Source organism: Ursus americanus, chromosome 12 (assembly GCF_024610735.1).
Source record: "Ursus americanus isolate L20-20 chromosome 12, mUrsAme1.1.p, whole genome shotgun sequence".
Classification (NCBI taxonomy): domain Eukaryota; kingdom Metazoa; phylum Chordata; class Mammalia; order Carnivora; family Ursidae; genus Ursus; species Ursus americanus.
The window spans coordinates 31,034,254-31,060,924 of NC_142138.1; the positions used below are offsets into that span (position 1 = coordinate 31,034,254).

Genomic DNA, 26,671 nt, shown 5'->3' on the forward strand with positions numbered 1-26,671 from the left:
AGCAGGCTCCACACCCACTGTGGAGCCTAACATGGGGTTCTATCTCACAACCCTGAGATCATGACCTGAGCCTAAATCAAGAGTTGGACGCTGAACCGACTGAGCCACTGAGGTGCCCCAGAATTAATAAGTTTAAAAAATCAGTACGAATATAGAAAACTTGAATGTTACCAACCAGTCTGATAAAGCTGATATTATTTCACTCCACCCAATAACAACAGAATACAAAATCTTTAAAAGTACACATGGAACATTCACCATGACACACCAAATTCTGATCTATAACAGAAGTCTCAATAAATTTTAAAGGACTAAAATCATACAAAGTATTCTACATGGTGGAATTAAACTAGAAATCATTAACAGAAAAGATATTCGGAAAATCCCCCAAATACCTGGAAATTAAATACATTTCTAAATAACCCAAAAAGAAATCACAAGGGAAATTAGAGATTATTTTGAACTGAGTGAAAATGAAAATACATTTCAAAATGTGTGGGAGGCACATAAAATACGCTTACAGAGATATGTATAGCTTTAAATGTTTGTATTAAAAAAGAAGAAAATTCTAAACTCAGTAATCTAAGATTCTACCCAAAGAAACTAGAAAAAGAAGAGCAAATGAAACCCATGGTAAGCAGAAAAAAAAAAAAAGTAGAGTTCAATAAAAGTGAAACAAAAAAATACAGAAAAATATCAATAACCAAAAAGTGCTTCTTTGAAAGTTCAATAATATTGATAAAACTTCCGGCAAAACTGATTAAAAGAAAAAAAGAAGAATCAAAGAGGGGACATGATTATAGATTATGCAGACATTCAAAAGATAGATGATACAAAAATAACTTTATGGCAATAAATTTGACAGTGTGTGCTCTGAAAGATACAAACTGCCATCTTCTCTAGTTTTAAGCCAGAAAGTAAAAAAGACATGTATTTCTATAAAGTCTACACAGATTTCCATATTCCTAATGGATATGGAAAGGAGGAGAGCCTCAGTCTAGAACGAGGAAAGGGATTTTCAGTCAGAGTATAAAACAAAAGGGACCTGTACCACCAAGAATGCCTAGGGATGAACCCAAGAGAGTCAAGTAGAAATTGCAGGTAATAAATCCTAACACTTTTTAAATGTTTATCATATGCCATGCATTATTTTAAGAGTTTTAAAAGCACAGCCTTTAAGATAGATAATAATATTACCCTGTTTTACAGATGAAGAAAAGGTTTCAGAGCAGGGATCTTTCTTCCTTTCTCTGCAAAGGGCCAGAGAGTAAATATTTTAGGCTTTTCCAGCCATATAATCTGTTGCAAGTACTCAACTCTGCCTCATAGTACAAAATTAACTGTAGACAATAGTAAGCAAATGGATTTAGGAATGTTCTAATAAAACTTTATTTACAAAAACATGTGGCAGGCTAGATTTTATCTGTGGGCCATGGTTTGCCAACCCATGCTCTAGAGAATGGTTGTTAATGGGTTCAGAACATACCACCCCCAAATGAGCCACTTTGGCATACTGATTATTTTGAACTGAAGGCACTTGAGAAACAGCAGATGCAGGAAGTGCTCTGATGTCCACATTTCTACCTAAGAGCCCATCAAAACATTTCCCATGAAAAGGTGCTTTCTCTGTTCCAGAAAGACAACATTCTTATCACGGGATACTGGCAGTCGATACCAAAATCAGCCTATACAAACTAACCTACTAAAATAGCCCTTACCTTCCATTAGTTCCCCCCCATATAATTCCTAGTCATTTTCCCACAATGTACTGCCCCTATTCCAAGCCCATTTGTCTCATCACTTCTCCACAAAAGCAGTGTTTCTTTATTAAAATATATAAGCTCTTAGTCCTAACTGCTTCTTTGGGTATTCATTTTCCTTATGAATACCCTCACATGCACATAAAAGTACTAAATAAAAGTGTGTTTTTTCTCCTGTTTATCTGTCTTATTTCTGTTTAATTTGCAGACCCAGCCACAGAACTTAAGAGAGTAGAAGAAAGATCTCTCTTCCCTAACTGTATAGTGATTTTCTTTTAGAGTTGTCTGAATCTGTCCTTTACTTGGTAATCTTTTGGAGGGACGTCACCTAAGAGATGCAAGTATCGGATGGATTTTAAAAAGTCTAGATTCTATGAAAGCAGTGAGAAATCAGTATATTCTTATATTATTTTATGATTTCAAACCAGTAGGAAAATTTTCTCTCATGTGAAAATTGTCAGTGATTAATTATTACAACTTACTTCATCTGAAAATCCAAAAAGTACATTTAATTACATTTTATGCTATACCAAAAAACAAAAACCAAAAAACCAAAACCCAAGTAACACAAACCCCACTAATACACCAATAATAAATAATACTTGCCTCCAGTTGTATAACTATTTCTAAATGGGTAAACAGTTGAGAAAAAAAATTACTATAAAAATTAAATTCCAAATCTTTGTTTTTAGGCATAATTTTCATGACTTCTTCAATGTGAGTCTCCCAAGAGAATCATCAAAATGCTTTTAAGTGTTAGATTGGCATCCTCTCTTTTTGAAACATATAGTCTAAAGAACAAATCAGGAAGCCTCCTCTGTGCTTAAGCGAAGTCATGCTTCATAGACAAAAGTAATTTCAGTTAATTTTTTGGCAATATCATTTGCTTGTTTCTAAAAAGATTATAAACTAAATTTCTATTAAAATAAATTATCAAAAGTTTGAGAAAGTATTTTTAACAAAAGTAGTCACTTTTAGTCATGGTAGTCATTATAAAATTGTTCAACATATTTGCACAACAAAAACAAATCTTAAAATTGTTTTTCCCATATTCTACTAGTAATGGTCTTGCCCATGGAAAAGGGCCTGTATATGGTTTAATCAATGACAATACTCTCAAACAGCCCTTTTCTACTTCCATACTAGTTGAAAACAGCAGGCTAAGGTTTATAGTCTATTACAATTATTAATTTATTTCATTTTTGGCAGAAACAGCCAACAGAGATGTGCCAAGGAAAGAAGTAAAATAAGAAGTCTGAAAACTCTTAAAAATGAGTTGTTAACATGTCAGTTAAATCTACTTTTATCACAGACTAACAATTTTAGGTATAGTACACAGAGATATTTATTGGAATAAAAATTTTAATTAGTGCCTAACATATCCGTTTATAATTATTACATCTCTCTCTAGCAATGTCATAGATTTAATAACACTACCTAAAAGTAAACATGTTTATTCCACAAGATGTCTATTGGCACATTTTAAACTAGAAATCACTTAATCAAAATTAGGCTAACACGGATATTATCTTCATAAAGTATTAATAACCTTGGAGATAGAACTGGTAAAAAAGATACACAAGCAAAATCAAACAATTAAATAACTTGATCAGGTACTGATAAATACATCTGAATGTAGATCAAAGCAAAAAAATCTTTGAAAGAAATCTGTACTTATCTAAAGTTATCGGAAATTATAACTGAAATAAATATACTACAAATTACCCACCAGACACGACTGGTACAATGAAATGAAAGTTCATCCTGAATGTTAAAAATCTGTAACTAAAGATATTGATTCTTTTACTATAAAAAATGACTTTCCTGACATGCATATATCAGTTTTAAAGTGAACGATAATCTAAACTCCTATCCGGAAGCACATTAAGGTGATTTCAGGTCAATTTGGATGACAGACTAAATAACTCCTACTTACACTATTTTGATCTGTTGCTAGTCAGTATCTAACTACTGCCAAGTATGTAGCACGAAGCTGAAGGGTACTGTATCTCAGTATGTTTATATCCAAACAGCCAGTTTCTGGATTTATATGGGAAGAGATTCTCTTGGGTTTCATTTTCTTTTTATTCCATGTTACTTCTGTTTTTGGTGGATCCCTGGGTTTAACTGCTGGCAAGTTCATTAGGATGGGAATATAACAAAGACAGCCAACTGACACAAGCGACAATGTATATCCCTCACTTTTTTAACGACTAAAATGTTAACTTACCTTATTACATCGTAAATTAAAACCTTTCTATTAGAAGCACAGGATGCATTGGGCACGAGTGATCTGGTTCTACTTTCCTCACTGTCTAATATATTTTTTCTTCCTTGTACAGATTCTCTATCTTAAAATTTGGTACAAATATATAGCTAGGGAACTAGCCAAGGAGCAAATTACTTTTCCATTTCCTGGAGCTGGAAAAGGGTACATCTCCTCACTTCTAGTACTATTTGCCTCAATCCCCAGAAAGTCAGCATTTATTCATTCACCAACAATCCTCCACCAAAGCACACTGATGCCCCTAATATTATGGAATACACTTAATGCTTAAGACGAATAGTCAGAAAAATCTAAGAGGACATCAGAAGCTATGTGATACATTTCGATATAATGGAATAAAGAAAATGAAAATATCCTTTATATTTGGCATATTTACCAAATTACAATGAATTTTAAAAGACAAAAACTCAATTTAGAACCGCCATTACAATTATATCATGATATCCCAACAAAATGAAAATTCATTATAAGATATATTTTAACAAGTCTTCACTATGTATATAAAATATTTTAAAAGAAGAATGAAAATTATGTATTTTCTAAGAAGAGATACCAGAAAGTTTTCTGAAAGCGCTCCATCTTAGTAACTAAGATGATGAAGCTATACTACAAAGGGAATAAAGTTAATTATTATCAAACTCTTAATATTTAAAGCAACACAAAGGGACAAACGTCTAATATTTATTAGGGATATCTGCCTTCTAAATGTGACAAACTCTAAATTACTTCAATTTATGAAAGAAATGTGTATTTGTTTTTAATCACTGATTGTTTATTTTAGTTGTGTACAGAAAATTCTCAAGTACTCAAGGTCCAGTCATAAAAGTTAGAGATCATCAGGGCTCTGTGACACTCATTTTTCTCACAACTTTGGACAAACTACTACCCACTAAGCCTCTCTCAGTGGTGAGGAACAGATAAAGCATTAGTACAGGCTAATAGTGAATGAATTATATTCCAAATATCCTTTTTTATCATCAGTTTAATGGAAACTAGAAAAGATGTTTTCAAAAATCATATTATAAATAGCTGTTAGATGATCAGGACAGGTCACAGAAGGCTACCAAATTCTTTTTTTTTTTTTTTTAAGATTTTATTTATTTATTCGACAGAGATAGAGACAGCCAGCGAGAAAGGGAACACAAGCAGGGGGAGTGGGAGAGGAAGAAGCAGGCTCATAGCGGAGGAGCCTGATGTGGGGCTTGATCCCATAACGCCGGGATCACGCCCTGAGCCGAAGGCAGACGCTTAACCGCTGTGCCACCCAGGCGCCCCAGAAGGCTACCAAATTCTTAATGTTGCTGAACTATCAGAACTAAACATGGACCTCAGGTCAGGTGGCCACATAGGAAAGACTTTTCTCGATTCAAGCAAGTCAACTACAGGTAAATTTTAAATTAATCAAGCTACCTTTAGCACCTTCTCCTATCACTTCTTGTACCCGTATCCTTTCACATTTCTACCTTGTTTCAAGCCCTCACCAGGGAGCCAAGGACAACTGGGATGGAGAAGGAAATCAGGAACAGAATTGTGAAGAAGGTAATGGATTCTCTTCAGGCCAGTTTCTAAATGAATGGATATTCATGTACTGAATATTTACTAAAATGTTGATACTTACGTCTTCCAAAATATGGTTTCAACTAACCATAACATGCATTACATCTGTTGACACCTCATTCATCACATTTCCTGAGGACAAAGTTCCTTTGTAAGAACTTCGCAATGTTCACAGGAGGTATTACAGCATAGTAGTTAAGAGGAAGGGTTTTGAAGTCGAACAGTCCTACATCCAAATTCTGGCTCTGTCACTTACAAGATGGAAGACCTTAGGCAAGTTACTTAAACTATTCTGTACCTCATTTCTGTTCATCCATGAACAAAATGGGAGTGACAACTTTTTCAATGGTACTAATTATTTTCTGATGATAATTATGATTAACCAAAAAATATGTTTTGCACCTACTTGCAGATGCACAACATATTAAGAAAAAAAGCAGATGAATTTAAGAGACATTTAAGGGACAGAGTAAATATGAATTAAAACCCAATATATATGAATATTGTGAGAGGGAGAAGAGATAAGCAGAGAGAAAGAGAGGATGGAGGAGGGAGGGAGAGAAGAAGGGGGGAGAGACAGAGAAAAAAAAAAAAAAGCCCAAGATTCTAAAGCCACGTTATTGAGAATACAGTGGCATTGATATATAAACATAATAGAAGAATCTTTTAGGAAAGGGCTGAATTCTGTTATACAATGTGTTTAATATCTAGGTGGAGCTATCATACAGACAATAAAATATTGTTCTGTTACTCAGCAAGGAGACGAGGATGTGTGGGGGATCACTGGCATATAAATGATATTTTAAAACCATTATCGTAGATTAAACAATAGGGAGTACATGTCCAGTAGGAATCTGTAAAAGGCACAGAATCCTAGAGATGGGGCTAGGAAGAGATCAGCAAAAGATTTTTGAAGGATGTGATCAGACATTGGAGGAAAACCAGTACACAGTGATGGTTCAGGAGGAAAGAAAAAAGGTTTCAGAGAGATTAATTAACAGAGGCAAATATCACAAAGAAGTCAAAGATTAGGATGATGTGAAAATAAAGGAACTGTAGTAAACTTTGCAAAAACAGTTACAGAGCAGCTGCTGAAGTACAAGCTTGAATAAAGTAAATTGAAAAAGAAATAGGAATGAAGAAATGAAGAGAGCTAGTTTATTTTTTTATTGTGGTAAACTATACATAAAATTTACCAATTTATCCATTTTTAGGTGTACAATTCAATGGCAGTAAGTACATTCACACTGCTGTATAACCATCACCACCATCCATCTCCAGAACTTATCTTCTCAAACTGAAACTCTCTACCCATTAAATAATAACTCCCCCGTCCTTCCTCCCTCAGCTCCTAGTGACCAGCATTCTATCTTCTTTATCAGAATTTGACTATTCTAGGTACTTCATATAAATGGAATCATACAACATTTGTACTTTTGTGTCTGGTTTTTTTCTACTTAGCATAAAATCTTCAAAGTTCAAGCATGTGTCAGAATTTACTTCCTTTTTAAAGTTAAATAGTATTCCATCGTATGTATATGCCACATTTTATCTCTTTATTCACTGACAGACATTTGGGGTGTTCCAATCTTTTGACTATTATGAGTAATGCTGCTATAAATCTTGGGGTTCAAATATCTGTTCATTTCCTGCTTTTAATTCTTTTGATTATGTACTCAGAAGTAGAACTGCTAGCTCATATGGTAAATCTGTTTAAATTTTTTGAGGAACCACCATACTGTTTTCCATAGTGGCTGCACCATTTTACATTTCCACTAGCAGTGCACAAGGGTTCCAATTTCTCCACATCCTCACCAACGCTCATTATTTTCTGTATTTTATTTTATTTTAGTTCATAATAGCCATGCTAATAGGTATGAAGAGGTATCTCATTGTGGTTCTGATTTGCATTTTCCCATTGATTAGTGATGCTGAGTGCCTTTTCATGTGCATATTGGCCATCTGTATATCTTCTTTGGAGAAATGTCTATTGAAGTCCTTTATTTTTTAACTGGATTGTTTTTCTGTTGTTAGGAGCTAGTTTATTTTTAAAACCACAACAAGAGAGAAAAGAGAGACAAGTAAAGCCTGAAGGGAAAGCAAACTGAGGAAGACTGTTTTAAGGACTAAGGACACCTAAGTCAACAGTGGAAAGTGTAAAGACAAGAGAGAGAGAGAGGCATTAACTGATGGAACAAGGTTCCTGGCTGTGTAAGCAAGGTATCCCTCACACAATTCACACACTTCTTCCTTTGAGATGGACAGAAAAGATAAAGACTCAGGAAGACGCAAATGAGTTTGAAGGTACAGGGAAGGTATACTGACAGTGTTTTGGCCTAATGACCTCATTTTTCTCCAGACTTAGGAGGCTAAGTCATAAGCTGAGCATTAAAGGGGATAGAAGTGAAGCAGAGTTATAAAGACTATAGCAAATATTTGCAACATATGCTATGGAAAATTGTACAGGGACCTAACTAGATATATTCAGCAGCATTTTATCCAGATGAAGCAGTCTGCTGTCTTGTCATCGTCAAGACATTGTCAAGACATATTGTTCTCACTGTTATCATTATCATCGTATTTCCAAAGGATGATCTGCAAAAGAATGGTTAAAAGAGGGTGCTTGGGTGGCTCAGTAGGTTAAGCATCTGCCTTCAGCTCAGGTCACGATCCCAGGGTCCTGGGATTGAGCACCACACTGGGCTCTCTGCTCAGCGGGAGTCTGCTTCTCCCTCTCCCTCTGCCATTCCCCCAGCTTGTGCTCTCTGGCTCTATGTTTCTGTCAAATAAATAAATAAATAAATAAATAAATAAATAAATAAATAAATAAAATCTTAAAAAAAAAAAAGAATGATTAAAAGACTTGCCCAAGGGGTGCCTGGGTGACTCAGTTGTTTAAGTGTCCAACTCTTGATTTCAGCTTAGGTCATGATCTCAGGGTCATGAGATCGAGCCCCTTGTTGGGCTCCATGCTGAGCGTGGAGTTTGCTTAAGATTCTCTCCCGTCCTTTCTCTCTGCCCCTCCCCCAACTTTACATGTGCTCACATGCACTCTCTCTCCTTCTCTTTCTCTCTCAAAAAAAGAGAGAGAGAGAGAGAGAGAGACAGAGAGAGAGAGAGCCTTGGCCAAGACGGGACAGTTATTAAATGGTGAAACTTGGATTAAATTCCAGTTTACCCTATTACATTGTTTCCTAAGAAATGCCATAACGAACATAACAATTTTAAACATAAATCTTTCTGTCTTATTCCTTCTTCTGGAATAAAATCCGAGAGGTAGAATTACCATTATTATTTAAAATACACACACACACACACACACACACACACACACACACACACACACACTACTTTTCAGAAAGGCTGTATTAACTTAAATCCCATCAGCAATTTACGAGCATGCCCTTTGCCCATCGCACTGCCTCTTTACCAATATCAACAATCATTTTAAAAATCTTAACAAATTAGGTGAAAACTGGTATCTGTTTTTTTAAATTTTGGAACACTTACTGACTAGTGAGGCTCACATTTTTCTTTTTTTTTTAAATTCATTTATTTAAGTAATCTCTACACCCAACATGGGGCTTGACCTCATGACCGTGAGATCAAGAATTGCGTGCTCCTCCAACTGAGCCAACCAGGTGCCCCTCACATTTTTCATTTCTAATACAGAAATTTAATATATCAGAAACTATGGTGACAAATTTATAGATGAACAAAATTTTTCAAGCTTACATAAAGTTGATGACATATCAGTATTGAAATATTGATCACTATTTTCAAACAGCTTTATCATTTCATTTCTTCCTTGAAAAGTGACATTTTGGAAGTGACTGTCATAAGTTATAATATGAAAGCAGAGGTTAATTTATATAAATTTAAAATCATATCCTAGTTGATATTAAAAGAACAGCACATGACCTTCAAGTAGTTTAATTTTTATTACTTGCCTTATTATTTGAATGAAAATAAATGAACAGTATATTATTTTCCATTAGACTTCCATTTTAAATTTGCAATCATTAGGGAAAGCTCTATAAGATTTGAAAGCAATCTTAGTCAGTCCCTAGGCAGAGAGAGTGATATGGATTCAGCAACCTTTTGATGAGTTTCCAGATATCGATAATTCAATAGGCACATTTCCAAAAACGTGTCAGATTTTCTACTTGACGGACATTTCAGTCAACCTTTAGTAAAGTTTAGTTATAATGAGGTAGGTATTATTGGAATAGAAAAACATTAAAATGCCAAAATAGCTACAGTAAAACAAGATGAAGAGTTATCAAGGACAGAAGAACAGAAAAAAGATCTGAATCCATTTCATATAGTGACAAAAGCTAGAATTGTAGAGTCTGAGAAGACATATCAGAGTTCAGACAAGTGAGCAGGATTCTAGTTACATATATATTTAAATATCATAATTACAAGATTAAGAGACTGGATTAAACAAATAAAAGGTTTTATGGGCATATATTGCAAATAATTGCCTACAATGGTCCTCAACCTGAGGTCTTGCCCTCCATTAGGGGAGGAGTTCAGAAAAGGTGAGACATTGTGTGGTACCATAATGACTGAGAAGTGCTAATGGCACCAGGAATGCCAAATGTTCTGTGATGCCCAGACCAGGCTTGCACAGTGAAAGAACTGTTCCACTCAGATGTCAAGAGTACCCCCAAAGAAAAACAATGCATATACCAGGTCACTACACAGACTGGTTATGCTGGAAAAAAATTTATCTAGGATTAAAAAGGAATTAAGCAAGCACAGATGAAACATTTGCAAAATAAGCTTCTATGTTTTAAACCGGGGCCTGACAGGCCACTCTCCAATACCTCTCTCTAGTAAACTTATCTTTAATGGACATGGCACTCTACAGTAATTTTCTGAGCAGCTTGTCTGAATGAAAGAGAACAGTAAGGTTAAACTGCATCATGATCACGTACACTGTGTAGAGATGCATTAAAACACAGAGATCCTGCAATCCACGAATATTTAAAAATGTTAAAGGACTATAAGGAGTCTTATAATTGAAATAGGGGGATTCAGAGAAAGCTTGGAATACGGGTAAGAACAGAGTGGGGGGACTGGATAATATATCTCTGTTAAGGCAAAGTATTCACTGATACGTTATCTATCTAGATAGATAGATAACATTTGAGTAAGTTGAAGTTTTTAAAAGCATACAGGGGTTTGTGCCTTTGTTTACACAGAGCCTTTGTCTTAGTGGAGGGTCTGGAATTAATGAAGAAGATAAAACTGTTTCATGCTATTGAATCCCAGAACTGAATTCCTCCCACATCTTAAATCCCAGGAAAGCATCTACTGAAAGGTCTCTAATCAAAATGTTTAAATCGTGCATAGACATGCTTGTCTAATACAGAAACAGGCTGAGATAGTAAGATAAATTTAATTTCACAAATGGGGACAATAATCATCAGGACCAAGAAGAGACACACTCATTGGAGGTTTAAATTCAGTCAGTATTTACTGAATTCACAGCATATCTTTGTTGCTTTCATAGCATAATGTAGTCAAGTGTATAAGAATACAAGCTCTGGTGCTAGACTGTCCATGTTCAACTCTTGCCTTTACCACAGACTAGCTGTTTGATCTTATATAAGTTGTCTCTTGTTCCTGTGCTAATACTTTGATATGGTTTTATGTCTATGTTCATGAGGGATATTGATCTGTGGTTTTCCTCTCTTGTGATGTCTTTGATATCAGGGTATACTGGCCTCATAAAATGAGTTGGGAAGCGTTCCCTCCTCCTCGCTTTTCTGATTGTGTATTATTTTTTACTTAAATGTTTGATAGAATTCACCACTGATGCCATCACTGTCTAGACTTTTCTTTGTGGTAAGTTTTGAACTTACAAATTCATTGCTTGACTTGATAAAGGTCTATTCAGCTTTTCCGTTTCTTTTTGAGTCACTTTTAATATTTGTATTTTTCTAGGAATTTGTCCATTTCACCTAAGTTATCTAATTTGTTGGGATAAAGGTCTTCATAAAATTTACTTAGAATCCTTTTGATTTCTAAAGGGGTTATAGTGATGCTCCCTCTTTGGTTCTTGATTTTGGTAGGTTTTTTCTGTCTATTTTCTTATTCAGGCTAGCTAAATGTGTTATCAATTTTATCTTTTCAAAGAAACAACAAAGGGTTTCATTGACTTTTCTTTATTGTTTTCCATTTAATTTCTAATTTTAGTAAATTTTTGTATTTAGTAAAGTATTACCTGAACATTGTTCTAGAACCTAACTAGTAACATGAACTTCATAACAAAAAATAATAGTTCCATTACCACTTCATTTCCAATTCTCCTGCCTCAGAGTTAACCATCTCAAAGTCATCTGTTTCTTCTGTATTGACCTCCAATATTTCTAGATAATATGCTTATACCATTATTTGACTTGTTTTGCAATCTTAGACACTGTATCTACTGATTTCCGATGCAGGATAAGTTTGTTTCTTGATATCATCATGCTCCCTATTCCTCCCCTCCCCCGACCAGTTCTCCTCTTCCTATCTTCCCTATATACTTACATTAAAATTTCTGGTAAAACAATCAATTGCTTCATTGTTATAACTATGTAACTATGGTTTGAGTTGAGCCACAAAATACACTCTGATTTTACATCTTTTTTTACCCAACTTTTTTTTTTCCTGAAATTGTTACTTCAACTCCCTGTTGGCTTTTCTATGTAGCTATTACTAAATCTACTCTTAAGATATTACTAAACCTTCTCTTAGTATGGTTAAACACATCAGATAATTTGTCATCACTCCACTGGTCCCACAGACAATCATCTTGGAGCACTCCATCATCCTGCTCTAGTTTATACTCTTTTTTTCCCCCAAGTTTTACTGACATATAATTGAATAGTCTGTATTTAAGGAATACAGCTTCTATTCTATAAGGCTGTCACCTGAAACTTCCTTCACCATCAGTCTGGGAGTTTCACTAGCATCTCACAGTGATGGATCAATCTCTTGCATCTGGATGGTATATTTTCAGGTTTTTTGGTTTATTTGTTCACTCAATAAGTCACCCAGTAACTTCTTGAGAAAGGAGGAAAAAAAACTTTTTTGCAACTTTGAATATCTTTCTATACCATATTTGAAGTATAATTTAGCAATGAATAGAATCTTAAATTGGAAATATTTTCTCACAAAATTTGAAGACTTCACTCTACTGCTTTCTCGTTTTAAGTGTTGCTATCAAGAAGTATGATGACACTCTGATTCTTGGTTGTTGTTGTTTTTTTATTGTGGCCTTTTTCCCCCCTCTCCTATTCTGAAAGTTTTTAGAATCTCCTTTTTATTTTTTACTGTTTTAAAATTTCAAAACAATATTCCTTGGTATGAGGTCTATTTGTTTCACAGTACGGATCACTTATGAAGCCACTGAGTTCTGGAACAGTTTTCTTGTATTATTTCTTTAATATATGCTCCCCTCCATTTATTCTGTCCTCTTTTTCTAGGACTTGCATTAGTCAGATGTTGGACTTCACTAGTTATTGTCTAAAAACTATAAGAGATGTGAAATTTTACCTGCTTCCAGGGTAACAGGTTAGCCTGGAACAGTTTTATGTATACTTGCAGAAGACATGAGACTCCTGGGTCAGAGACAAGCGACTTTATTGCTCACAGCAGCACGAGCTTCTTCATGTTTGTGCCAGTTCTCCTTGCCTCCCAAGTCCCATGGGGACAATGCAGTGGCAGGCCTAGGCAGATGCTATGCACATAATAAATTTATGTAACAGATTAGGAAATCCCAAGATCAGAAAATCCTAAGCTTTTTTATAAGATGCTGCAACAAATCTATCTTTGTCCTAGAGGGAAATAGTATCTTTATCATACTGCATAGCAAACAAATCTGCCCTTTGCTCCTGAGGGAGTCACTATCTCTGTTTTCCAAGTCTGTTCACTATACAAACACCTTTAACAAGAGAATACAGAACAAAAGCCTATCCGTGTCTCTGCTCACAAGATGTACAGAAATATGAGAGACTCATATAGAATTGTCTACCAACAGTTATTCCTCCAATTCCTCCTTACCCTTTTTCTCCAATTTTCCTTTTGTCTTTTTGTCCTTCCTTTTGAGAGAGTTCCCCAATTTTGCCTTCAAAATTTCTACTGAAATTATTTTTACTCTCATAGTTTTAATTTCCAAGAAGTCTTACTTATTTTCTGAATATTCCTTTTCTATATAGCACCCTGTTTCATAAATATCTTCTCATTTCCTTCTAAGGTGGTGGTAATGTTATTAAATTTTCTTCTGTTCCATTTGCTTATTTTGATCTTTGTCTTTCAAAATAAGGACATTCTTCAATAGTCTGGTAATCCTTAGTTGTATATTCAAAGTTAGAGTGAAAAAATAAAACAGCAATCATGCATTAGTAGCACTTATCAACCACTGGGCCTACAAGTGGGATAAGCCAGTGCAACTGGGGTATTAAACTGGGGTCCTGCAAATGTTAAAATGTACATTATTTTTCTATTAGACCAATATATTCAGGAAGGAATTCTCCAACCTTCTATCTGATAGCATATAAGCTTAGATGTCAATGTTCTGAGAACTAAGTAGGAGGAGGTCAGTAGGAGTTCCTCTTTGCACCCAACCTGGTGGCTGCCTTTCCAGGATTCTACAGTACAAATTGGCTTGATTTACAGGTCTCCCCCATGATGGAAGTTAGGGCTCAAGTTTTCCACTCTGCTAAGTTGGTTACCATTTGTTCAACTACATTTCTTCTTCCAATATTAATTGCCTCTCATCTGCTCTTCTCTCCTGTTACATTTTGTCTTTTGGAGTTTATATATTTTTAGTCTTTACTGTCACTTTAGTGGAGTTTTTCAGGAAGGAGAATAAACATGTGTATTCAACTGGGCATGTTACATAAACATAGCTCATAAATATATTTACAAATGTTGGTACAAATTACTATATTGTCCTTGATTTGTGCCAATATACACTCCTCTACAGTAGTGTGTGTGCTTTGTCATTACTGAGTATTACTACTATTCATGTCTTTGCTAACCTAAGAGATTTTTTAAAGTGGTCCTTTATGGTTGAAATGAACAATTCTTAGATTATTAATGAATATTAACATGTTTTTTATCAGTTTACTAGCCATTTTTATTTCAACTTCTGAGGCATATCTGTATTAACTTCTTTGCTCCTTTTCTACTGGAGTGTTAGGTTTTTTCATTATCACTTTGTAAAAGTGATATTTAAAGATGTTAATTCTCTGAGGAAAGTATTTTTCCACCTTGATATTTGCCTTTTCACTTTGATGTACATAACTTTTACATTTTACAAAGTCAAATATGTCAATTATCCTTCGTAGTTTTTCCATGCTTAGAAAGTCCTTACCTACAAATATTTACCAATATGCTTTCTCATTAGTTTGATATTTTCCATTTTTTGTATTGATCTCCAATTAGAATTTACTTCTCCATGTGTAATAAAGCAAGACTCAAGTCCTCCCCCCAAAATGCTTAATTGTCCTAGCATCATTTATTAAATAGTTCTTTAATTTCCCACTGATTTGTGATATGACCTTTATCATCTGTATAATCTATATACATACCGAGGTTTCTAGGATAGCAAGATGATCTATGAATTCTGCACATAAGACTTACCTACATTTTTGTATTAGTGTCATTTTGTATATCTAAACATGTATACAGGCCTAGATAACTTTGTTTGTTTGTTTGTTCGTTCATTCATTTAGCACAAGGGGCAGGGCAGAGGGACTGAGAGAACTTCAAGAGGCTCCAGACCCAGTGTGGAGCCCAACACAGGGCTCGATTTCAGGACCCTGAGCTCATGACCTGAGCCAAAATCAAGAGTCGAATGCTTAACCAACAAAGCTACCCAGGCACCCCCAGGCCTAGATATTTTAACATCTGCCAGGGCTAACTAAAATTAATTCTTGACACAAAACTTAAAAAAAAAATAAAACACATGTCTAACTAGATGAGACTAAAAAAAAGTGTTATAAGTTAAATTATACATATTCATTCATTACTGACCTTTTCATTTTCAGTACATTTCTAAAATATTTTATTTCAAAGAAAGCTTAAGTAACATCTGTATTTGAGACTTCTCTAATATGCATTCCTAACTATAAACAAATTTCTCCTTTGAAAAGATTCTTGTGTCTATTTTTTAAATCTCTACTTGTCATTATTTTATCATTCAATAAACTCCACATGAGGCTAATCGACTTATGTTTACAAATTAGAGTGAAATGAAGCTACTTTTAATTCTTAAAGAAAATGTTCTCTGACACCTCTGCATGCAATTCTTTTTACAAAGTAGAAATACCAACTTTTCATAAAAGTACCATAATAGAGTCACATATTTCAAATCTTAATCTTAAATTTAAGCTATTTTTAAAAGTGGCTTAATTTTAAAATTAACATCTGTGATGTAAATGTAAATCATTTATATGGGAAAATAATCCACTTCCTTTCATATCTGTCTCAGTAACATAGTCTCATACTGGCTTTCCTAGTAAGCAGATGAAGAGAAAAAAATAATCACCTTTATTTACTTATTTATTTATCTAAGATTTTATTTATTTATTTCAAAGAGAGAGAGAGAGCGCGTGGGCAGGGGCAGGAGAGGAAAAGGGAGAGGGAGAAACAGACTCCCTGCTGAGCAGGGAGCCCAATGCAGAACTCAATCCCAGGACCCTGAGATCATGACCTGAGCCAAAGGCAGACGCTTAACCGACTAAGCCACCCAGGCACCCCAGATAATCACCTTTAAAAAGAAATTATCGATATAACCATGCAAAGTTAACCAAACTACTTACTTTGTATGGTTTTTCTATTTCTTGATAGTATTTTTAAGTCCTAACAAACGTCATAAATTCTTAAAAAGATCAGTTGTAGTTTCCTATATAGTAATGTCCCTTTTATCAGTAAATGCAATTTACACTTTTCTATGATTTGTACTTTCTAACTTTCATAGTAGGACACTAGATTGCTTAAATTGTTAATATAATGAATCCTACAATTGCATACATACTCAAAAATGCTTAATTAATACTACCGTTGTTGGCTTTGAAAGGAACCTGAAAATCATAAATAGGTTTGTCAACAAGCTCTTAGTGACCTTTGGAGATCCCTTAACTCTCTTAGCTTCTTAGCATGTCATAGATCCTTACCTTCAACAATCAACAGTCACCATACTTGTCCAGTGTCTACTAGGTATCAGACACTGCATTTAATGTACTTTCCAATGAAAATACCAACAAAATTCACCAACATTTGGGAAGAATTTATATAACTTTAGCTTACAGGACTCAAATAGAAGGAAATATGGGGAAAAGGGGCAAGAGAGAAAAGTGAGAAAGTCATCAAGAGGGATAAAAAAAGATAGAGGAGGAATGACAACAAATAAGGAGCTGGTCTTGGCCACTGTCAACCCTGATTTCTTCCTCCAACATTGCTAGAGCTCGGCAACCACGTGCAGAGGTGGTACAGTAAGTATTAACCGATGTGCTATGCACACCAACCATCTCTGTGAGTACCAGAAGAGACTGATGCCGATCCCAAAAGACACAATATAACAATATGTCTCAGTAGGTACACTTTGAATCTCTCAGTGCTGTGAAGCTGTATCAACTACCCCCTATTACCTAAACTGTGATTCCATCATCCCAGGAAGGAGTGGAAGCGGGAGAAAATCCAGGGTGTGAGTGCCTGGATTAAACTTCCTATCATTAGTCAAGAGGAAAGGAAAGAAAGGAAAAAGGTTAGTTGATAAGAAAGTCAATCCAATTATAAGAAAATGAAGAAAAAAATATATGTGCTCTATCGAATTGTGGTTTCTAAAAAACATATACAACGGTTAACTATGCTGAGGGACATTCACATTGTTTCCAATATGTTGTGGCCACAAGGAAGGCTGCTATGAATATTATTGTACTGAGATTCTTGTATATTAGTACTTTGATTCATGTATTAGTAGTACAGACTAGATTCTCATGACTGGAACCATTCCATTGAAGGGTGTACTGAATATATTAAATGTGAAGAGATGTTACAAGATGGCTTTCTAAAAAGGTAGAAATTATTCAGATATCTAGCAACAAGGTATACAAGTACCTTTTTCCTAGCATCTCTGCCAGAAATGGGTGATTTTAATTTTTAAAAATATCTTTGAGATATAATTCAGATATTATAAAATTCATCCTTTTAAAGTGTACAATTCAATAGTTTCAGTATATTCACAGAGCTATGCAATGATCACCAGTAAGTTTAGAACATCTTTAACACTCCAAGAAAAGAAACTCTGTACCCATTCAGTCCCCATTTCTCTGCCTCATTCCAGTCCAAGGCAAGCACTAATCTTTCTCTTTGTATAGATTTTGCCTATTCTTGATATTTTGTATAAATGGAACCATACAATATGTGGATTTCTGGGACTGTCTTCATTAACATACCGTTGTCAAGGTTCATCCATTTTGTAGCATGTATCAGTACTTCATTCCCTTTTATCATTGAATAATATCCCACTGTATGGGTACACTGTATTTGATTTTATCCATTTATCAGTTGATAAACATTTGGGTTATTTCCAATTACTGGCCATTATGAATGATGCTGCTATGATCATTCATGTACAAGTTTTTGTGTGGATGCATGTTTTTATATACCCAGGTTGGAAACATCAGGTCATATGGTAACTCTATGTTTAAACCCTTTAAGGAATCACCAAACTGTTTTCCAAAGTGTGACTTTAATTTTTGCCAATTTGATGGGCATAAAATAGTTTCACCAACTTCATAATGTGCACTTCCTTACTGAGGTTGAGACTCTTTTCTTTCAGTCATGGGTAATTTCGGTTTGTTTTGCTTGGGCTACTTTTCATCTCTTTTGTCTTTTTTTTCTGAGTTACTTTTTTTGCTTCTTACAAACTTATAAGAGTTTTATGTATATTTTAGGTATTAAGTAATTTACTATTGTCTTCTGTGTAAACATTTTGTCTTGATTTTAACATTACTCTTTTAATGTTGTGGTATCTTGTGTTGTATACAATATTGAACATATCTTCTGGGTTTCGTGTTTATTAAAAAGTTCTACCTTACTTCCAGATTATAAACAGCAAATGCCTAAATTTTCTTCTAAAATTTTTATTTATTTTAATTTGTCTTTATAGGAAATCTACATCATATACAGTATGAAACAGAAACTTAACCATTTTTCTGCTGAAATGATGTACCATCTTATTCATATATTAAATGATCAAATAATGAATTTTTTCTCTGGATTCTCTATTCTAGTGTTTTTCAAGCCACAGGTCAGGACTACCTGTTGCTTTTAAAATCAATTGAGTAGGATTTATTTGGTATTTTAAAAAATATAAAATAGATAAAGAAAATATCAGTATATATATTACATATAACAAGGGTAAGTGCTTCATGAAACTTTTATTTCTATTTTTTTTTTTAAGATTTCATTTATTTATTTTGCGAGAGAGAGAGCATGCGCATGGGGAGAGGGGCTGAAGGAGAGAGAGCGGGAAAGAATCTTAAGTAGACTCCACGCGGAGTGCAGAGCCCAACACGGGGCAATCTCATGACCCTCAGATCATGACCTGAGCCAAAACCAAGAGTTGGACACTCAAACAACTGAGCCACTCAGGTGCCCCTTTATTTCTCTTTTTTAACACAAACATATAAACACATATATCAAGGGTCATAATGCATATAAAATATATTTCTTATTGTGAATTATAATAAATAAAATTTGAAATCCACTCTTCCATTATATTCCATTAATCCACTTGTCTATTCCTTTGTCCCAATAGACAAATATGTCTATTCCTTTGCTCATATGTATCTAATTCTAGTGGCTCTGTTCTGATATCTGGGTAAGGCAGATGCACCTCCCTTTTTATTTATATTTTTTTATTTATTTATTTTTTAAAGATTTTATTTATTTATTTGACAGAGAGAGAGACAGCCAGCGAGTGAGGGAACACAGGCAGGGGGAGTGGGAGAGGAAGAAGCAGGCTCCCAGCGGAGGAGCCTGATGTGGGGCTCGATCCCAGGACCTTGGGATCACGCCCTGAGCCAAAGGCAGACGTTTAACGACTGAGCCACCCAGGTGCCCCGATGCATCTCCCTTTTTAGCTTACTACTGGATGTTTGTTCTTCCACATGAACTATGTGGTCAATATTTTCCTACCATTAAAAACATTTTTTTGCTTCTGTTCTAATTAGAATTGCTAATTTGGAAAAAATTATACTTTTATGATATTAAGTTCCCTGCAGCCCATCAAGTATTTGGTATGTCTGTTTACGAAACATGGTATGTTTCTATAATTCGCATTACATAGGTCCTGTGGTTTACTTGTTAAATTTATTCCTAAGTATATTATGGTTCTTTTCATTATTGTGAAAGAAAAAATTTCCCATTTCCATTCTGTGTGCTTACCACAAATACAGAGACGCTATCAGTTTAATTTATCTTATATCTAGCTATCTTACCAGATTCTTTTATTAATTCTATTGTTTATAATTTGAGTCTCTTGTGTTACCTAATTGTATTGCTAGGACACCTAAAAATGGTAAATAATTTGGCAGTATAAAATGGCAACACTAAGAATCTTGCTTAGCTCGTGACTGTAAAATGCTATTTAAGTAACATACACAAGAAATTAATCAGACAGAGGAACGCCTGGGTGGCTCAGTTGGTTAAGCATCTGCCTTTGGCTCAGGTCATGATCCCAGGGTCCTGGGATCGAGTCCCTCATTGGGCTCTCTGCTCAGTGGGGAGCCTGCTTCTTCCCCTGCCTGCTGTTCTCCCTGCCTATGCTCTCTCTCTTTGACAAATAAATAAATAAAATAGTTTAAAAAAGAAAAAGAAATTAACTACACAGAATACTGAGATCCATTCCTCTCTCTTCCATTTCTCAAGTTATTCCTTATGTTACAGTCCCTGTCCCTGCTCCTCCTCTCCTGCAGCTTCTAAACTGTGCTACTAGTGAGAGGCTCTGGCTTCTGATGTCTGGGTAGTAGTGAAAAGAGGTGCTGCTGGCTCTCAGTGTACCATTAAAAATACATCTCCATATATTCAGATATATGCATATGTGGCACAAGGTAAGATGCTGAAAGGAATATCAAGAAATCAAGAATGTCCAGAAAGATAATCAAATAAGAGATGAAAGACATATGAATAAATAATGTTATTTCAGACAGAAATGATACATGTTCCAAAATAGGCAGGAATCAAGAGTAGAGGAAAATAGTTACTTATAGTGTAGAAACAGCAACAAGTGGAGGTTACATATATATGACTATCATGCTATAATTTGGATATATTATAGATTAAAAAGCTTCTGAGGGACTGGCTGAACCTAATTAGCACATGTATTACTATTTTCTTAGAGGAAAAAACTACTTTCAAATAATTCACTCATAAGTGAACTTCTAGCAACGTAACTCCTATATTTCTTAAAGACCACTTGGACAGATGATAGTAACAGTCCCAAAGTTGTACTACTGTCAGTAAAAGGAAATAACAAGAAGAGTAAATAAGAGCCTGGTTTAACAATGCCCTTTCCTGATTACCCCTTGAGAACAGAATTAATTTTATTCAGTAAAAATAAAATAAATCCTTATCCTGCAAACTTATTAAAAATTGAAATTTTGTAACTATAGGTACTATATAATTTTCATTATAATATTATAATTCACTGTTAAAATTAATATAGCTTCTTGTATTGCCAAAAATATCATAATATAAATTTTTACCATGGTCAAAATTTTTCATCTTTGAATTTATACAGTGTATAATAGCAAAATGCAGCTGTTACATAAAGCATAGTTTACTGGTTCATTCATGCTATAAAAATATGACTGACATTTCATCTGGTCAACCATCCTAAAGGTTAATTCTTGTTTCCTGTTTCAGATTTTATTCCAGGTGAACTGCTCTGGGCAGATTCTATTTACCTATTCTGAACAAACCACAAACTGTTTCATTGCTCACTCTTACTGTTAAGAACATATTGACTTGCTGCCTGCTCTGCTGTTTAATTCATTTATGCCGAGAGTCAGGCATGAAGACAGAATTTTAAATGTGACATTTGCAGGCTGTTAGGTCATTTAAGCTCTGACAACACTGGGGAATTCCTGACATATAAACTGGACCTGATTACCAAACCCAGATAGGCTTCCCAAAGCAGCAAATTTTTGGTCATATTTTTTTTGTAATTTCTCATAGAATTTAATATTAAATTTCAATGTCAATGAAAAGATCTATATAGCCAACATTTTAAAGTAAAAGCCTGTTTCTTTTAATAAGCTCAAACCAGAACTTCTAACCAAATCCACTAAATGAAAATCCTTTTGGTTGACAAAGACATATGGAAAGACTAATAATAATAATTAACAGTCACCTAAAATTCTGATATATTCTGATATTTAAGGGCTTTTAATATTTTCTATAATCTATAGATTCTGAAAAATCTGGCAGATATGAAGGCCCTGACTCTTGTCAATAGACCACTTAAAATTCTCAGATTCTGGCCAGGGCAGAGCCAGACTTTACATTCTGTCAAAATCACACCATAAAATCTTAGTTTAAATACCTACCACACCGCCTTCTCTAAGATTATAGTTATGCAGAATGGATGATAGAGTCATTATAATTGGAAATGAAAAAAAAAAAACCTGCCCACATGACATTCAGAATTACACTTTACAAGAGTTGATAATGGGGTTGGGTGAAGGAAGTAAGGAAAGATTGTTTTCTTATTTTAGCTACTCAAAAAAATTACACCAAATGACAATTTTTCAGCTCTTTTTCCTTGTCACTAACAAGTGCTACAGTGGTTCAAATGAAAGTTTTCTGAAATTAAGTCTTGTTGTTAAGTAATGAACAAAAGATAATTCTGATTGTACCCTGTATTTTATATAAGTAAGAATTCCATTATGCACAGCAAGTAGCCTTTTAATACTGTGCTTTGAATGAGACTTCCAACTGTAATAGGTGGAGTCTAAATAGGGATAGATGGCCTGGAATGCCTTTCAGCTACACCACATTGATTCTGAAAAACCTAACAAAGGCAATTACTTTTCAAAGATTAAAAATCTTGTTTCTTTCAAAAGAATAAAATGGGGGAAGCAAACCTGGTGTATTATCTGAGCTACAGGAAGTTGTTCAGCATATTTCAGTGGTTCCATTAGTTCCTCATCCATCCAGTCTTTCTTATCTCTGGAAAAAAGGCATTAAAAAACCGTGGCTCAGGTAAATACTATTTTTAAATACAGCAAATATTTAAATATGCCAAATATGAAAACTATTAAAAATCTATATTTAATGTTTCTGGAATAATCAGTATTTATTAAAATCTATGAAAAACCACCTAGTGATAATTTTTAAATGACGTAAGTACATTAAGAATGCATTTAATGACTATGTAATAAGATTAGTTAACATCATCTAATATTCTCAGATCCTGTCTTTTACTCTTGAGATTTAAAACTATGCAACTCCTTCTCTGTGTACCAGTCTGTTGTTTCAGCCACATCCTTGCAGCTCTATGCCTCTCTGATACTCCCCATTCTGTTTCCTATTGGGACCAACCACCAATTCCTTCTTTACTTACTCTTCTTTCAAATATAATTATTTAAACCTGTCAAGATATATTTTTCACCTCCCTGAAGACAAAAATCATGTCTTACTCTATCTTGTATATTAATACTCAATAAATGTTTGCTGAATGAATATATGAATAAAATGAAAACAGTAACTACAATATTATTATATATGAAAAATATTTTAACATCCACATTTACAGTGAGATAGAGTTAACATAATACAGACTTAATATAGTACAAAATAGTAAAGTACACAGTAACAATAAAATCTCCCCAAATGAAGAGAATTAGATAAAATGTTTTTAAAAAATTATTGACCCTTTTATGAAATAGGAAATAAGCATTAGATTTCAAAACAGGAAGACCTAAACATATTTAAGCCTACTTTATCCATTTTTTTCTGTAAATTGCACAGCAACTTATCAACTTAAAAATTAAATTTTAAAAATTGAAACCTTGATTTGTCTTCAAAAATAACCAAACAAGACTGTTCTAAGTCTCTAGGGCTGCAGTTAAGGAATGTGATGATGAAAAATGCGGAATCTCTCCAGACAAAAAGGCAGATAAACAAGGACAAAATATTGCCTATGATTTAAGAACTTAAAGAACCTCTTAACTAGGTAAAAGCTTGTGTATACCTTGCAGATTTAGTATAAAAATAATTAATTTGGGGGATTTTGAAGACTCACTCATGATAAAAAATTGTCTTGAAACACTGTTTTGTAAGGACAGAAAGCAGAACGGTGATTGTCAGGAGCAAAGGTGGAGAGAACAGAAAGTTATTGTTTAAAGAATAGTTTCTGCCATAAGAGACTCTTAAGCTCAAGAAACAAACTGAGGGTTGCTGGAGTGAAGGAGGGTGAGAGGGATGGGGGAGCTGGGTGATGGACACTGGAGAGGGTATGTGCTATGGTGAGTGCTGTGAATTGTGTAAGACTGATGAATCACAGACCTGTACCCCTGAAACAAGTAATACATTATATGTTAATAAAATAAAATAAAATAAAATAAAATAAAATAAAATAAAATAAAATAAAATAAAATAAAAGGTAGTTTCTGTATTAAAGATGAAAAAAGCTCTGGAGATAGTGATGATGGTTCATGATAATTGAAATGGATATTAAAAATGATTAGAATGGTAAACTTTATGTTACATATACATTATGGGCTGAACTGTGTCCCCCCCACAATTCATATGTTGAACAAGTGCCTCAGAATATGAGTCAGAATAGGGTCTTTTAAAGCTGTAATTAAGGTTAAGTGAGGTCATTGGCATAGGCCTTAATCCAATGTGATGATGTCCTTATAAGAAGAGAAGATCAGGGCACAGAGGCAGATTGAGTAACGACCAAATGAAGACACCAAGGGAAGATGTGGCCATCTATAATAAGTCAAGGAGAAAGGCCTTAGACAAAACCAATCCTGCCAACCCCTTGATCTTGGCCTTCTAGCCTCTAGAACTGTGAGAAAATAAATTTCTGTTATTTAAGCCACCCAGTCTGTAGTACTCCATTATGGCAGTCCTAGCAGACTAATACATTGCATTTTACCACAATTAAAAATAAAACAAAATCAATGTCCATTACCAAAAAACCATTATTTTAAAATGTACAATTTCACATGTACATTTAAGAAGTCTATCTATATGTTTAAGTATATAAAACACATATCAAGCAACAAAAGAAAAATAGATACAATGAATATCATCAAAATTTAAAACTTCTGGGACCCCTGGGTGGCTCACTCAGTTGGGTGTCTGACTGAAGATTCTCTTTCTCCCTCTGCCCCTACCCCTGCTTGTACCCACTCTCTCTCTCTTTCCATAAAATAAATAAATCTTTTTAAAAAAAAGTTTAAAACGTCTGTGCTTCAAAAGACACTATCAAGAAATTGAAAAAACAACCTACAGAATGAGAGAAAATTTTTGCAAATCATATATCTGAAAAAGGATTTGTATCAAGGATATATAAATAGCTCTAACAATTCAATCATCAAAAAAAATCATTCAACAAAAAATTTTTCCTTAATCATCAGAGATTTCTAAGTGAAATTGGCATGCATTTGTGTTTGTTTGTTTCTTTTTTACTGTGTGCCTGTGGAGGGGAAGAATACAATGACTACTCAATACAGTTCAGTGCCACTGCCTTGAGTCCTGTTAAGGCACCAGCCAGTTCAATAAATATCTGCTGAAACAAATGAAAAAAGATTAAATCACTGCAGTAATTCTAAGAGTATAAAGAAATATGAAAAAGACACTCCCTTCTTGTTTATTCCAAAAATGTAAAGTAACAATGTGTAAGATGGAATACATTTAATTCACAAAATGTTTCTCAATAACTGTAAAAGATACAAAAATATTGGAAATCTAGCAATTTGCTTTGACTTTTTTTTTTTTTTTTTTTAAGTAGGCTCCATGCCCAGTGAGGAGCCGGATATGGGGCTCGATCTAGTGGCCCTGAGATCAAGACCTGAGCTGAAACCAAGAGTTGAACACTTTTTTTTTTTTTTTAAGATTTTATTTATTTATTTGACAGAGAGAAAGACAGCCAGCAAGAGAGGGAACACAAGTAGGGGGAGTGGGAGAGGAAGAAGCAGGCTCATAGCAGAGGAGCCTGATGTGGGGCTCGATCCCATAACGCCGGGATCACGCCCTGAGCCGAAGGCAGACGCTTAACCGCTGTGCCACCCAGGCGCCCCAAGAGTTGAACACTTAACTGACTGAGCCACCCAGGTACTCCTTGAGTGACTTCTTAAAAATGCCAAATAGTTAGTATGAAAAATTCCAGACACATTTCTGTATTTTCTTCTTGCTATTTTATTTTTTTCTGAAACATCTGAAAGTAAGTTGCAGATACCATGACAGTTCACATCTAAACACTTTACCATGCATCAAGGGTAGGTTTGAAAATTTTCTTAATAACTGTAGGACATTTTTAAAAAGTCACTCTAAGTATAATTCACAAGTAATCTTTGTATCACTTATCACTATGGACTTAAAAATTTTTTTACTTATTCAGTTTTCACAATAAATTACAATTATTTCTCATTTTGAATTTCTTAAAAATGTCCATCATTTTCTCACTTTATATGTTGCTAGAAGTGTGATATCAAAGGTGATTTTCTTTCAATTTTAATTATTTTCATTTTTAATATATTTTAAATTTTAAATGTATTTTCATGTTTTGGCTTGGAGGCATGGGTGATCCTTTTATCCTTTTAACTTCTAATACTTGGACATAGGATATAGCTAAGTCAGTTGTTCTAGATCAGTTCTCCCAGGCACACAGGACCCCTTTCAATATAGAGACGAAGATCTCTTTTTTATTTCAGAGAAGTTTTTTTTATTATTTTAAATGTTATGTCTGTTCATTTTCCATTTGTTTTTCTAGTTTGAGATCTTGAACTAAATATATTGGATTTTCTCTATCACTCTCTCTCTGATC

The 26,671-nt window shown here is 34.3% G+C and overlaps 1 protein-coding gene across 3 annotated transcripts in view; it reads right to left on the bottom strand.

The window, feature by feature from the left end:
* Positions 1–26,671, bottom strand: part of PIGK (phosphatidylinositol glycan anchor biosynthesis class K) — a 110,758-nt gene that overhangs the window by 14,589 nt on the left and 69,498 nt on the right. For 2 of the 3 annotated variants that reach the window (XR_015726270.1, XM_045801987.2), the window contains exon 10: positions 22,758–22,842. The exons of the other annotated variant lie outside the window; for it this stretch is intronic. Coding sequence is in view for 1 of the 2 variants with exons in the window: in XM_045801987.2 (XP_045657943.1) it covers positions 22,758–22,842 (85 nt within the window). In the remaining variant the exon portion in view is untranslated. The remainder of the gene's footprint in view (positions 1–22,757; positions 22,843–26,671) is intronic. 3 annotated transcript variants of the gene reach the window in all.